General features: G+C 37.2%; 1 protein-coding gene across 1 annotated transcript in view; it reads left to right on the forward strand.

The window, feature by feature from the left end:
- Window positions 1-12,819, forward strand: part of LOC105059787 (DNA damage-binding protein 1a) — a 41,490-nt gene continuing 28,671 nt past the window's right edge. The window contains exons 1-8 of the mRNA XM_010943227.4: window positions 1-285; window positions 1,019-1,067; window positions 3,223-3,282; window positions 3,381-3,472; window positions 4,356-4,407; window positions 5,756-5,818; window positions 5,973-6,022; window positions 10,683-10,758. Of these exons, the coding sequence (XP_010941529.1) occupies window positions 182-285; window positions 1,019-1,067; window positions 3,223-3,282; window positions 3,381-3,472; window positions 4,356-4,407; window positions 5,756-5,818; window positions 5,973-6,022; window positions 10,683-10,758 (546 nt within the window). The 5' untranslated portion in view covers window positions 1-181. The remainder of the gene's footprint in view (window positions 286-1,018; window positions 1,068-3,222; window positions 3,283-3,380; window positions 3,473-4,355; window positions 4,408-5,755; window positions 5,819-5,972; window positions 6,023-10,682; window positions 10,759-12,819) is intronic.

The raw sequence follows: 12,819 nt of genomic DNA on the forward strand, positions 1-12,819 counted from the left end.
CCTCCTGCCTGTCCTCTCTCGTAGGCTCTTCTGCACTCTCCTCCCTTTGCCCCATCGGCCTCCTCCTAAATCCCCGCCTCCGCCTCCTCGTCCTGCTCGCCCTCCTTCACCACCGCCACCACCACCTCCACCTCCACGCGCGGCGGCGAGAGCATCCTAGCAACCGAGGGAAGGGGCGGAGATGAGCGTGTGGAACTACGTGGTGACGGCCCACAAGCCGACCAACGTCACCCACTCCTGCGTCGGCAACTTCACCAGTCCCCAAGAGCTCAACCTCATCATCGCGTAATTTCTCTCTCTTTTCTCTAGGGTTTCAATGTTTGATTTCGATCCCCCTTGCTAGCTCTTGTGGTTCATCCGGGCTATTCCGATTCTAGGGTTCGGGTCTGGACCGGGATTGCTTACTTTAAATATACGCCCATTTATCTGTACTGTGGCTTGGTGTGGTGTTTTTCCGGAATTTGTAGGGTTTTCTTTGATTTGCCATGGGGTTGTACATATCTCATTCCCTTTTTTTTATTGAAGGGCGATTCATTATTTTCCTAATATCAATTTATGCATTTTGCTTTTTTTTTTTTTTTAATTTACCTTTTATGATTTGTTTTGTAGAACTCAAATTGGTGGTAGGCATTTCTTACCTCCGTACTATAGGCCGAGACAGGGCAATCTAGTATTTTCCTTTATGTTCTTGCTTAAACAATGATCAATGAATAAAATTCTCTCTCTCTCTCTTTCTCGCGCGCGCACTATCCACAACATCACAACCCCCCGCAACACCCCCCCCCTCCCCCCACGCTGTCCCCTTCCTCCCCTTTCTATCTCTTTCTCAACTTCTTTTTCAAAAGTTATAATTTTGAAGCTGGATGTCTATTAGCACTTTTAGGTTTAGGCTTGCAAGTATACATAATTTTGTGCATCGTTTAGTAGCGTCTCCTTGTTCTAGAAATTTTGTGGATGTAGATTCTACAGTTCCCTGCTGTATATCTGCTAAGTAAGTCTTTTGTCTTTCTTTTTACAGTAAATGTACTCGCATTGAGATCCATTTGCTTACACCCCATGGCCTACAGGTAACTAAGTCATTTCTGTTTATAAATATTCTTTACCCATTGAAGAAGAAGCTATGAGCACAAATTGAAGATGTGGGATGAGGATATTGTTTAATTATTATCTAGTAAGCAATTAACAAAGATTTTTGTAAAGTTTGATGTTTTATTTGAAGTGAAACGCACTATAGTGGAAAAATCTGAATGTACAAGGTTGAAGAGATGTTGGGCAAGTTCCATAATTCCATTCATGGTCTGGATACATGCGCTAATATGGCATTTGGGTCCTTGACAGCCAGTCAGAATTGGCCATGAACAACTTAACAATAATTCGTGGTTTGTTAGAAGGGTCTAGGAAAGCAGGGTAGAAAAGATAAAGCTAGAAGCGAGTCAGTTGCATAACAAAGAGTTCATGTATTGGTTCTACATGAAAGGAAAAGCTAGAAGCCAATGGATGAGCCCCTTCTGATCATCCATAGATATTGACAAAAGAAATGAAAGGTAAAATTACTTATGATGGGTTCTCTTCTGAGTTGAATGTGGAAGGTGAGAAGTGTTCGATTTTATTTGGTGATTGTCTTTAATCTTAATTTAAATACCATTATTTACATATACATATACGTATATGTATACGTATACGTATACTGAGATGTATTTATGCATGCATGCATGTATATGTCTGAATATATGAATGGATGCCAATATAGTTGCTAATGCAGAAATTTAAAACAATTATGCAGTGGAATTGCTGACTTTGTTATCCTTTGATTTCCTTGTTTCGGAAATGGTTTCACCATTGTCTTTGTTAATAAAGCTAGTACTGCATTTACACTTGAATAATGAATCTTAAAGGTATTGATCTTCATTGCCAAATCTACTTGTATTTTGTGTTGCTTGAGCACTTGCTTCGGCTGGAAAAATTTGTCTAAGATATGTGTCAGCGAGCCAGATATGTGTCAAAACACTTAGATACTTATCAAACTCTTTAGAGATAGACATGCATTGAATTATTCCAAGACTAAGTTTGACTCACCACAAATTATGTTAGATATGGGTCTATGTTCCGTCTAAGGATAGCTCAAGAATATTGATAATAAAAATAGTTTTTGACGTATCATGTTTCTTATATTTATTAACTAATTTGGGAGTTTGGATGAGAAATTTATATTGAAGGACCTCAACTTTTAGTGTTTCTTTCGGTGCAATATCTGAAATACACACGCATGTACAAGGTTTTACATCCCTGTGTGGCAGCGTGTGTCCTAGCTGTCTTGTCCCTCTCATGTGAGAAAATGGGATTGGGATGTGGTTGGGAGTCTTGGGACTTTGAAACCCATCCATGTGGGAAGAAAAGAAGAAAGATGAAAGAAAGGAAAAAAATGAGAGGAAAGAAGAAGAAAAATGAAAGAAAGAAAGGAAGGGAGAAGAAAGGGAAAGGAAGGAAGGAAAGAAAAAGAAAGAAAAGAGAAAGAAGAAGAAAAAGGAAAAAAAGAAAGAAAGGAATTAGAAAATAAAGAAGAAGGAAAGAAGAGAAAGGAAGGTATAAGAAAAAGAAGGAAAGAAAGAAAAAACAAGGAAAGAAAAAAAAGCGAAAGGAAAGGAGGAGAGAGAGAGATGGAGGATATTTACTGGATGCTTGGCCAAGACTGGGATGGGATGGGATAGCAGGATGTCTCATTCCATGGAGAAACCGGAACACTTCTAACTATGGGATTTAAAAAACCTTGAATATATATACATATGCATCTGTATCTATCTAAACATGTATGTATATATGTATGTGTGTGTGTGTAGACACACATGTATGTATATAATTTCATGAAAGTTCTTTTTCCTATATTTTCCCCATTTTCCTCCAGCTGAGTTGAATGGCTGTCTGAATCTGATTATTGCATATGTCCAGTTATTTCTCCTACCATTGCAATCCAACTGAAGCATATTACCTACAAATTAATTACAGATGTATCATTTATTTCCTTTCTACTTCCTCTTTTGACCATGGATTATCTCTTTTAGTTTAGGCTTTTCTGTTTATAAGAATGGCTGCTCTGTTTATTTCTCGCACTTTGTATCCTTGATGTAAGTATTTGCCCTATGCATGTGAAAGTGTTCCTCTCAAAAAAGGAAAAAAAAAAGAAGAAGATAGAAATGCATGTGAAAGTGATTTATGTTGTTGCAGCCCATGCTGGATGTTCCAATATATGGAAGAATTGCGACACTTGAACTTTTCCGTCCTCATGTGAGTATCTGTCTTTTATTTTATTAACATTTTGATGTAAAACTTTTCTTTGCCTATATGGTTTTATATTGATTCTATTTGATCTTGTCATCTTGTAGGGGGAACCTCAAGATTTCCTATTTATTGCTACAGAAAGATACAAATTTTGTGTTCTTCAATGGGATGCAGAGACTTCAGAACTCATCACAAGGTTAAAGATGAGATGCATGCTTCTTTTTTCCTGCTTGCTTTTCTAGAGAGTTTTTAATCTTCAACATTATCTTCAAGTGCATAAAAGTAAAAATACATATCTTTCAGTGATGCTTTTATGTCTTTATAATTGGAAGTCACATTTCAAACCTTGTAGAAGATAGTGCAAGTCTAGCAAAAATTACTATCTATATTGTTGATGTATGAACATACCATATGTATATATTGATCTACTCGAGCATCTTGATGATAGTTATCATATGCAAATTTATCTGCAATTGCACCCTCTACATTAGTTTGTCAACCTTGTATGTATATCAGATAACCTGCAGATTTTATTCTTTGAAAATGCCCGAGTATCTACCTCTTAGGAAAGGAGAGAAGTTAAATCTTTAGTTGTAAGAAATCACCTGGTACCTAACCATCGGATTGTATCCACCTCTTAGGAAAGGAGAAAGATCTTTAGATATCAGAAACCAACTGGTTATATCACTTGTCTGATTGTATATGTCAATCTTAAGCTTTTCACTTCTATGTTCTTACACAGCAGATGGCCCTTTCTTCACACAATCACCATTACATATCAGTTCATATCAGTTATGTCTGTGGACTAATTTTTTGGAAATGCTTTGGTACTTTAATTGGTCTACAATTTTTGTCATATGTGTCCTTTTGCTAGTAGCTGGTATAGCCAATGAATTTCCTGGATCATCTTCTCTCTGATTTAACTCTAGCCATCATCTGTTTGTATTTTAAATGTTCTCTTAAGCTGTGCAATCTTTCCATGAAACAAAGAAGTAAACTTCTTCTCAAGTAGAAGTTCTTTCTATTCATGTAGTCTGCCATTACATATGCATTTGAGCACATGCTTTTGTGATGTGCAGAGCTATGGGAGACGTTTCTGATCGCATTGGTCGCCCAACAGATAATGGACAGGTAAAAGGAAGATCTTGTCTTTTTTTTCTGTTCATTTCTCTATCTGGTACAGAAATATGAGTTGGACTGGGAAATATTAAGGTATACATTCAGTGAACCTGGATTCCTACAGAATTACTTTTCATTTGCTTTCCCAACAAAATCGAAAAATTAAAAAGCCTTGCTTAGAAGCCCTTGAGTTGATTAATTCAGGACTTCTCTCTGGTAGCTATATCTTGTATTTGGCGCATTGGAATCCTTTTGCTGATATATTTGGACTTGCAAGGTGCAGTTTCAGCTAGAGCTTCTCTGAGCTGTTTCGAGTTGGAAACAATTTATGGGGCATACTTGTTTCAGTGATCATATCTAGTTTTTTAAATCTAAGCTCCATTACTGCATTGGTGGAAGTGAAGGATCACTTATAGACATCTCTAAATGAATGCTTCCATGGAAACAATTATTTTTGGTGAGCAATGAAGTAGATGGTTTAATCTTAGCCGGTCTGGGAGGGGATGAAGTTGAATGGTGATGCACATTTAAATCATTGCTGTTAGTATTGGTGCCAATTGTGTGTTGCTTCTGACCAGAGATGGGGGTTAAGGAAAGAGTGATGCGTCAAACTTAGCTGGAGGCTTGTTACAACTTGCAATTTAATGAAATATGCCTGTTCTATCTAATCACTTAATAATTCTTCTAGGCTTACTCATTGGATTTCAAGTGCTAGAAGGCCTCTCAACATTTGAATTAATTAGACAGGGTATTAGGTTTTGCTTAACACGTGGTTTTTTTGTGCAATCAAAATATGATTGCTTATTGAAGGGAAGCTTGTGTATGAAGACGTTAATGGAATCTCAGCTATATCAGTTAAGGATGTTTTAAGGGAATGAAGTTTTTTCTGTCCTGGTAGTTAGAGAGACCAAGGAATTGTTTTAGGTGATAAGCTTCCTTTGTCAAAAATGTTCCCCCACAATTCTACATACTTGAAGATGCATACAAAGAAGCATTCACAATCACATTTTTTTTAAGCTATATTTTATTGTTGTCTGTTGGGTGATTGAAAGAACAGATGCTTTGTACTATGGGTGATTCTTTATTGGATCATCACAGCAGATGCATTCTCTCTATGTTTTGGTGTATTCTTCAGTCATTGTCTTAAGAAGTCTTGTGCTTGTATATATTGATGCATGATTATAGGAAATCATTCCAAACTTTCTTCTTTCATATGGCATCATAGAATTATTTTAGTGGTAGTTCTTGTTTCCATGTGTTTGTCATGCTCTTGTTTCCATTTGTTTGAGGATGTTCTTTACCCCTTTTAGCCTCTAATATATGGGAGTTACAATCTCAGTATTGCTTTTCTTCCTTGTAGATTGGCATAATTGATCCAGACTGTAGATTAATTGGTCTTCACCTATATGACGGCTTGTTCAAGGTAATAATAACTTAGTGGTTCATTTTATTGCAACATTTAATTCTTGTGTTTTTTTACCCCTAATGTTCAGATGCAATACAAAATAGAGGAATCCTGAACCTTTGAGTACTAACTGTGAAGCTTTTGATGATTGATTTCTCTGTTGTTTCCCCAGGTCATACCCTTCGATAACAAAGGACAACTAAAGGAAGCATTCAACATCAGGTACCAGGAAATGTGTTAAATAGTCATTTACCATTTAACAAGTATTCTGGGAAGACTATTATTTTATGTAGAAATTAATGTATCTCTTTGTTTTTTGTAAGTGTTCTATTGGAAATTAATTCATCTGTATATCATTGTACATGCTGTTTGATGCCTTAATAGTAGCAGCTTTATTTACCATTGCAGTCCTGGTGGTGAAAAATATTTTTATTAGTATAAGATGATACCATATCATGGTTTTGTAGAACAAGCATGCATCACCTCTGTTATGTTTATTACCCTATTAAATACTACTGTATTTGTGAACCATCTGTTTGTTGTTTGATCATCCTTGAATAACCCTTCTTTTACGGACATATCTTTTTTGCGCATCATTGTTAGTTCATAGTTTTTTGATATTGTAACTCCATAACTATTTGTATTAAATTGTACTGTGTATATTTATTTATTCCAACTTATTTGATGCGTGCAAAGCATGATTGTGAATTGCTGATCATAGTAAAATATTAGTCAGCACAAACATTTGTTTCTCATTAGAAATTGTACTTTTTCACCTTTTGTTATTTATAAGTTTTTGTATGGTCTTAAAGAATTGGGAGAAGAAAGTGGGTTGAGTTTCTTGAAGTTTCTTAGTTGAATCTTGTCAAATTTTCATCTTCCAACAAGAAACAAATATGAATAGGAAAAGACAACTGATATTAAATCCCGAATCCTCTTTGCATGATGAAAAAACACCCACAATTATATTCTTAGAAATGGTCAAACTTACTGTAACCCAGCTTGGCTGAGCAAAAGCTAGGTATGGACTTAGGTCTTAAGATGCCCAAGAAAGAAAAGTATATGAATTGTCTGTTAATTGCTATGCAATTTAAAGAAATTCCTGTCATGTGTCTTACACTTCACAAAGTTTGATCTTCAAGAATATATTTATACATAGACTTTTGCAGCAGAAGGGTTTTCTGATGATTTGAGGACTATTCAGAAACTTATAAATTAAAATTAAAGCTTCTAGGCACCTAACTTTTTGAGAAGCTATTTCTTACCCAGGCACACACATAACTGAATGGAATTGCAAACATGGTAAATACATCGACAAACGCCAGTTTATTGGCTTATGGGCATTTGATATGTGAAATAAATAGATAAGATGATAGGTATAAAATATAGATGCACTTAAAATAAATCATAAATGCACTTAGCGTGGTTCCTAATTTAGTATTAGAGATGTTATGGGATGTACCATGTGGAATCTAGCAATAGACCCAAGAACATGTCATAAATATGCATACATTAGGATATATATGGATGACCACAAATACTGAGTCCATTGATAGCATAATTACATTCATAAATGCATGCCAAGGTTCTTGCGTTGCCTTAACATGTGCAAATATTGATATGCTCTTAAGTTTTGTCTAATGCAACATGTTGCATATCCCCATATGATTTATTGCATTTAGTGCTTGATTTGCAAGTTGTAGTAAGTATACTTCTTTAGTGCATGGTTTGCTGAACCTTCTCGAACTAGGCGGTTTGAGGTGTGCTGAACCATATCGGCGCTAACCAGTATGGTTCGGGTGTTCGATTCAAAATATTGGCGAAAATAGAGCGAGGGAGAAGGAAAGAGAGGAAGAGAGAGAGAGGAGGAGGGGAGGGAAGGAGAGGAAAAGGCCGGCGGTGGCTCGCCGAAGCCATCGGAGGGCTGCTAAGGCCTTCGAGCTCCATAGTCCTCTGCGAGATGCGAGAAGAGAGATAGAGAGAGGGGAAGGGAAAGTAGAGGAGTGATGGGAACATAGCGGGAGGCCATCGGACAGTCCAAAACCTCCCCACCATTGTCGCGAGTTCGAAACAGGGGCGATGCCTACATTTTGTCATGCTTTTTAAAAAATACACCCTAATTCGAACTCCCCGCTGCCTTCCCCTTGCTCTTCTTCCATCCCTCCCTCCCTCTCTCCATCTCTCTCTTCTCGCATCTCACGGAGGATAGTAGAGCCTGAAGGATTCAATGGCTCTCCAATGGCCACCGCCAGCATCTTTGCCAGCCTCCCTCTCCTTCACTCCCCCTCTCTTTCTCTCTATTTTCTTCCCTGGTTCATCCCTCTTTTCTGTGTTGGTTAGGGCCTGCTATGATCCAATATGGGGGCATACTAACTCGTATCGTTGGTCAGCTGGCACAGGTCCAGTTTCGAGTCGGCGATCCTTGCTTCAGTGTATACTCACAAATCTATTTTTGCAATTATATTAATTCTAGAATTGGGGTTTTGATGTTTCATTAAGTTAACCAGAGACCATAGTGGTCAAGTAGCCTGGTCAGCCAGGTGATGGACCCTCCTATAGCTTACCCTTCTATAGCTCAGGTGATTGCCCAAGCAATTAGATGATCTCCTAGGAGATAATTTTGTACAGAGTTCATAAATAATTTGTGCCTTCATCTATTTGTAGAACTTGCTTTATTTTTAATAATCCATAGCACATGACTCTAAGGTACATTGCTAAAGTGAATACTTCAGTTCTATTTGAAACATGACACTTCCAAGTCTATCAGTGTTTCCTGATCATTGGTGTTCCAACATTATGATAGTTTCCATATAGCTCCCATTTGATGGAATTCTTGTCTCTAATTACTGTCCGAAATTCGTACTTGAATGCTGATTCCTTTGACTTGGTTCTAGCCTTTTCCACTGTCAAATCTAATTCGAGAAAGGACAAACAACAAGCATAAATTAAAAAAATATCATCAACATGTAGAATCGTATCAGTCCTACAAGCACACAAGGTCATTATTAACAGTAACAATGTAATGATGTATGTGTAATTATCGAAAATGATGATATTTTGCTACTTGCTACTATCGAAGAATATATAAAAGAGAGCACAAATACAAGAGGAAACGGTATAGAATTAAGGATATTAGTTCTCATTTTTCCATAACAGAGCAGAAATAGAAAAATTAGAACAAAGTAGTACTTGTTTCCCCTAAACACAGGTACATGATCTTTAAAATAACTTCACAAGCTGGAAGTTTTGTATACTGGTAGTGCTTGTGGAGTCATGGTTAATAAAGGGGAAAAAGGGAAAAATAGATTTTGATTTGGGGCTTGGAGGATCCTATTTCTTAGTGTTTAATAAATCAATAACAAATAGAAAAAGGATTGGAGAGGAGGGAGGAGAGGAAGGGGGAAAAGCTAGAGAGGACACAGAGAGAGAGAGAGAGAGAGAGAGAGGAACATACCTCGATCTCGTACTGCTCTAACTCCTAAGCCTTGTTGATGTCTGAGCTTCATCACCATTTGCGCTTTGCCACCATCTGTCATGTCTTGGACACTGGTTGAGCCTCCCATTTAGTTTTTAGTGCTGCTGTTGACTGCATGGTAGAGGGTAGAGCCTCATCCAAGCTCAATGGGAGTGGGGGACTCTTCCCCTAGGTTGCTGGCCCTTTCTTTTTCCTTTCTCTTCTTTTGTGTTTCAACCAAATGGGCTTGTGATTTTGGAATTTGGTTGGCCTGTCCTCTGTTCAATTCAATGTGTGCTGGACAGGGCGGTATCCGAGGGAAATGGGCTTTATTCTTGCATGTAGCCCTGTTCTGGCACCCAAGATGGACTGCTTGAGCAGGCTTTGCATAGGTGGTCTGGCCTTGTTTCCATGCCTAGGCACCTGTCTAAGTGCCCAAGTAATTGCCTGTGACAACTAGGAGGCGGAAAGTTGTTCATGTAATTTATAAATAGCATGTGCAAATAATAAGGGATTAATAACAGCAGTTAACACTTGTGCTAAATATATATGGCTATGATACTTGTAATATTTAGCTAGACTAGTTCTATATAGACCTACAGATGATTCAAACATATTATCAAATATGTACATTTGCAAGGGTAGTTATATATGCTGGCACACAAAGGGTAGAGAATAATATGGCTTTGGCTGGAGTAGGTCTATTACTTGCTCCCACCAAAAGATGATGCTCTTACCTCTGATAAATTGCAGCGAGTGGTCTATTTGCATAGGGGTATTTTGAATGATTTACAGTTCTGAGTATTACAACAAAAAGATTTAAGAAACTATGATAGAAAAATGTTGCATTAATGGCACAGTCAAAATGACAAAAATATCAGCGGGCGAATAAAGTTGATCGATGGATGTTATTAGGGGAACACATTTTTTTTTCCAGTGGGAGCAAGTTTTAAAATTGCTCTAGCTGGAGAAATATAACTCCTACCATATATATGTATATATGTGTTGCACAGATGCTTCTAAGGTGTTCAAACACTTGACGTCTTTTGTCAATAGACACGTCCTCATCCACCACATTTTTGTGTTCTTTCTTCAATGGCTTATGTTATGCCTGATCTACTTACTCATATTGTTTCCCTTTGTAAGGCATATATCCTCAATTATATCATTGTTTGTAGTTGTTCCTATGCTAATTGAGTAAACCATAGACCAGGCACTGCAATCCCTCTTAAAAATTTGGGGCGAAAGTGATGCGATACAGGTGGCGAGCAAGATGCTCTGGAAAGAGGGAATTGCAGAAGCTGGTGCCTGCATTTAATCTTATACAGCTGTTCTGATAATATAATCACTTGCTACATTTGCAATAATGTTTTTTTGTCAAAATATTTTGAAATTTAATATTCATTTAAAAAAAAAAATGGATCGCAGGCTTGAAGAACTTCAAGTTTTGGATATCAAATTTCTCTATGGCTGTGCGAAGCCCACTATTGTAGTCTTATACCAGGTTAGTCATATCATGCATTGTAGATTACTAAATAAGGGTCCTGCTGCACAAAATTTATAGCAATGACTTCATTAATGGTCATCATGAATCTGGATTAAACCTTGAAGATGTTTTGGTTAAGGTCTTGACCATGCATAGGTTTTCATGTTCGGCTTAGGCATTAAACAATTATAATTGTACAGTTAAGAATGTGTGTATATGTTTATTTTATGCATTAATTTAAATGTATACAAGTGTGTGCATATATGTGTGTGTCCATGGTTAGTTTTTTGAGTTGCTTTCCCTGTCATGGCTGTTTTCCAGTACATGTTATTTGTCAAATGGAAAAAGGTGAAGCTTATTCATTTATTGCATCGTTTACGAATATATATAATGCACTAAGATCCTCACAAAATCTCATGATTGTGGAAAAAATAAAGAAATGATACAATCCCATGACTGTGGGAAATAAATAAAGAAGAAATTCAAATGATACAAAATCAAGGATCATAGAGTTGATGGAGAAATTGATATACTTTCTTATGGAGGAATTATCATACTTTCCAAATATAACTTTTCAAATATAATAATATTCCAACACTCTCTCTCAAGCTGGAGCATATATGTCATATGCATCAAGTTTGTTACATATGTAGCTGATTCAAGGATATCTGAGAGATTTAGTGAATATATCTGCTAGTTGGTCATTTGAGTTAACAAAACTAGTAGCAATAATTTCTGAAAGAATCTTTTCTCTAATAAAGTGATAGTCGACTTCTGTATGTTTGGTCCTTTCATAAAAAATTGATTGGAGGCAATGTGCGGGGCTGCTTGATTATCACATATCAACTGCATCGGTTTGACTTCACCAAACTTTAATTCCTGGAGTAATTGCTTCAGCCATATGAGTTCACATGTGGCCAATGCCATAGCTCAGTATTCTGCTTCTACACTTGATCTGGCCACAACATCTTGTTTCTTACTTTTTCAAGATATTAGATTGCCTCTAATAAAAACACAGTATCCTGATGTTGACCATCTATTAGAGGGAGATCTTGCCTAATCTGCATTTGTATAGCTAATCACTGGGATATGCCCTTTGTCTTTATGTAAAAGTCTTTGACCTGGTGCTCCTTTAATATATTTGAGAATGCGAATCACGGCATCCTAGTGACTATTATATGGAGCTTGTAGGAACTGACTAACAACACTTACCGCAAAAGAGATATCTGATTGAGTGATAGTGAGATAATTTAATTTTTCAACAAGCCTTCGATACCATCCAGGGTCTGATAGTGGCTCCCCCTATCCAAGTAGAAGTTTGACATTTGGATCCATGGGTATATCAACAGGTCGACAATCTATCATGCCAATTTTTTTTAGTACGTCTAGTGCATATTTTCTCTGTGAGATTACAAAACCATTAGTAAACTGAGCCATCTCAATACCCAGAAAGTATTTCAGATGACCCAAATCCTTAGTCTGAAAATGATGAAAGAGGTGTTGTTTCAGTTGATAGATTCCATCCTGATCATTGCTTGTGATAACTATATTATCCACAAACAATCAAGTATATGCACTGACCCTGTGAGGAATGGTGATAGAAAATAAAATCATCCGCCTCATTGCGAACCATACCAAACTGTTGAATGACTGTGCTAAACCTTCCAAACCAAGCTTGCGGAGACTGTTTCAAGCCATAAAGAGAATGATGAAGGCAATAAACCAAGTTAGTCTCCCCCTGAGCAACAAAGCTAGACAGTTGCTCCATATACACCTCTTCGGCAAGATCCCCATGGAGAAAAGTATTTTTAATATCTACTTGAAAAAGGAGCTAATGTCTCATGGCAGCCATGGAGAGAAGAAGACGAATAGAGGCAATCTTGGCCATTGGTAAGAAAGCGTCACCATAATCCAAACTAAATATCTGGGTATAGCCCTTGGCAACCAATCATGTCTTAAGTCGATCAACCTTTCCGTCAGGATCGATCTTTACCGTGTAAACCCAACAACAACCAACAATAGATTTACCATATGGTAAAGAGACCAGCTCCCAAGTGCCATTAGAATGCAAAGCCGTCA

Source organism: Elaeis guineensis, chromosome 10 (assembly GCF_000442705.2).
Source record: "Elaeis guineensis isolate ETL-2024a chromosome 10, EG11, whole genome shotgun sequence".
Taxonomy (NCBI): Eukaryota; Viridiplantae; Streptophyta; class Magnoliopsida; order Arecales; family Arecaceae; genus Elaeis; species Elaeis guineensis.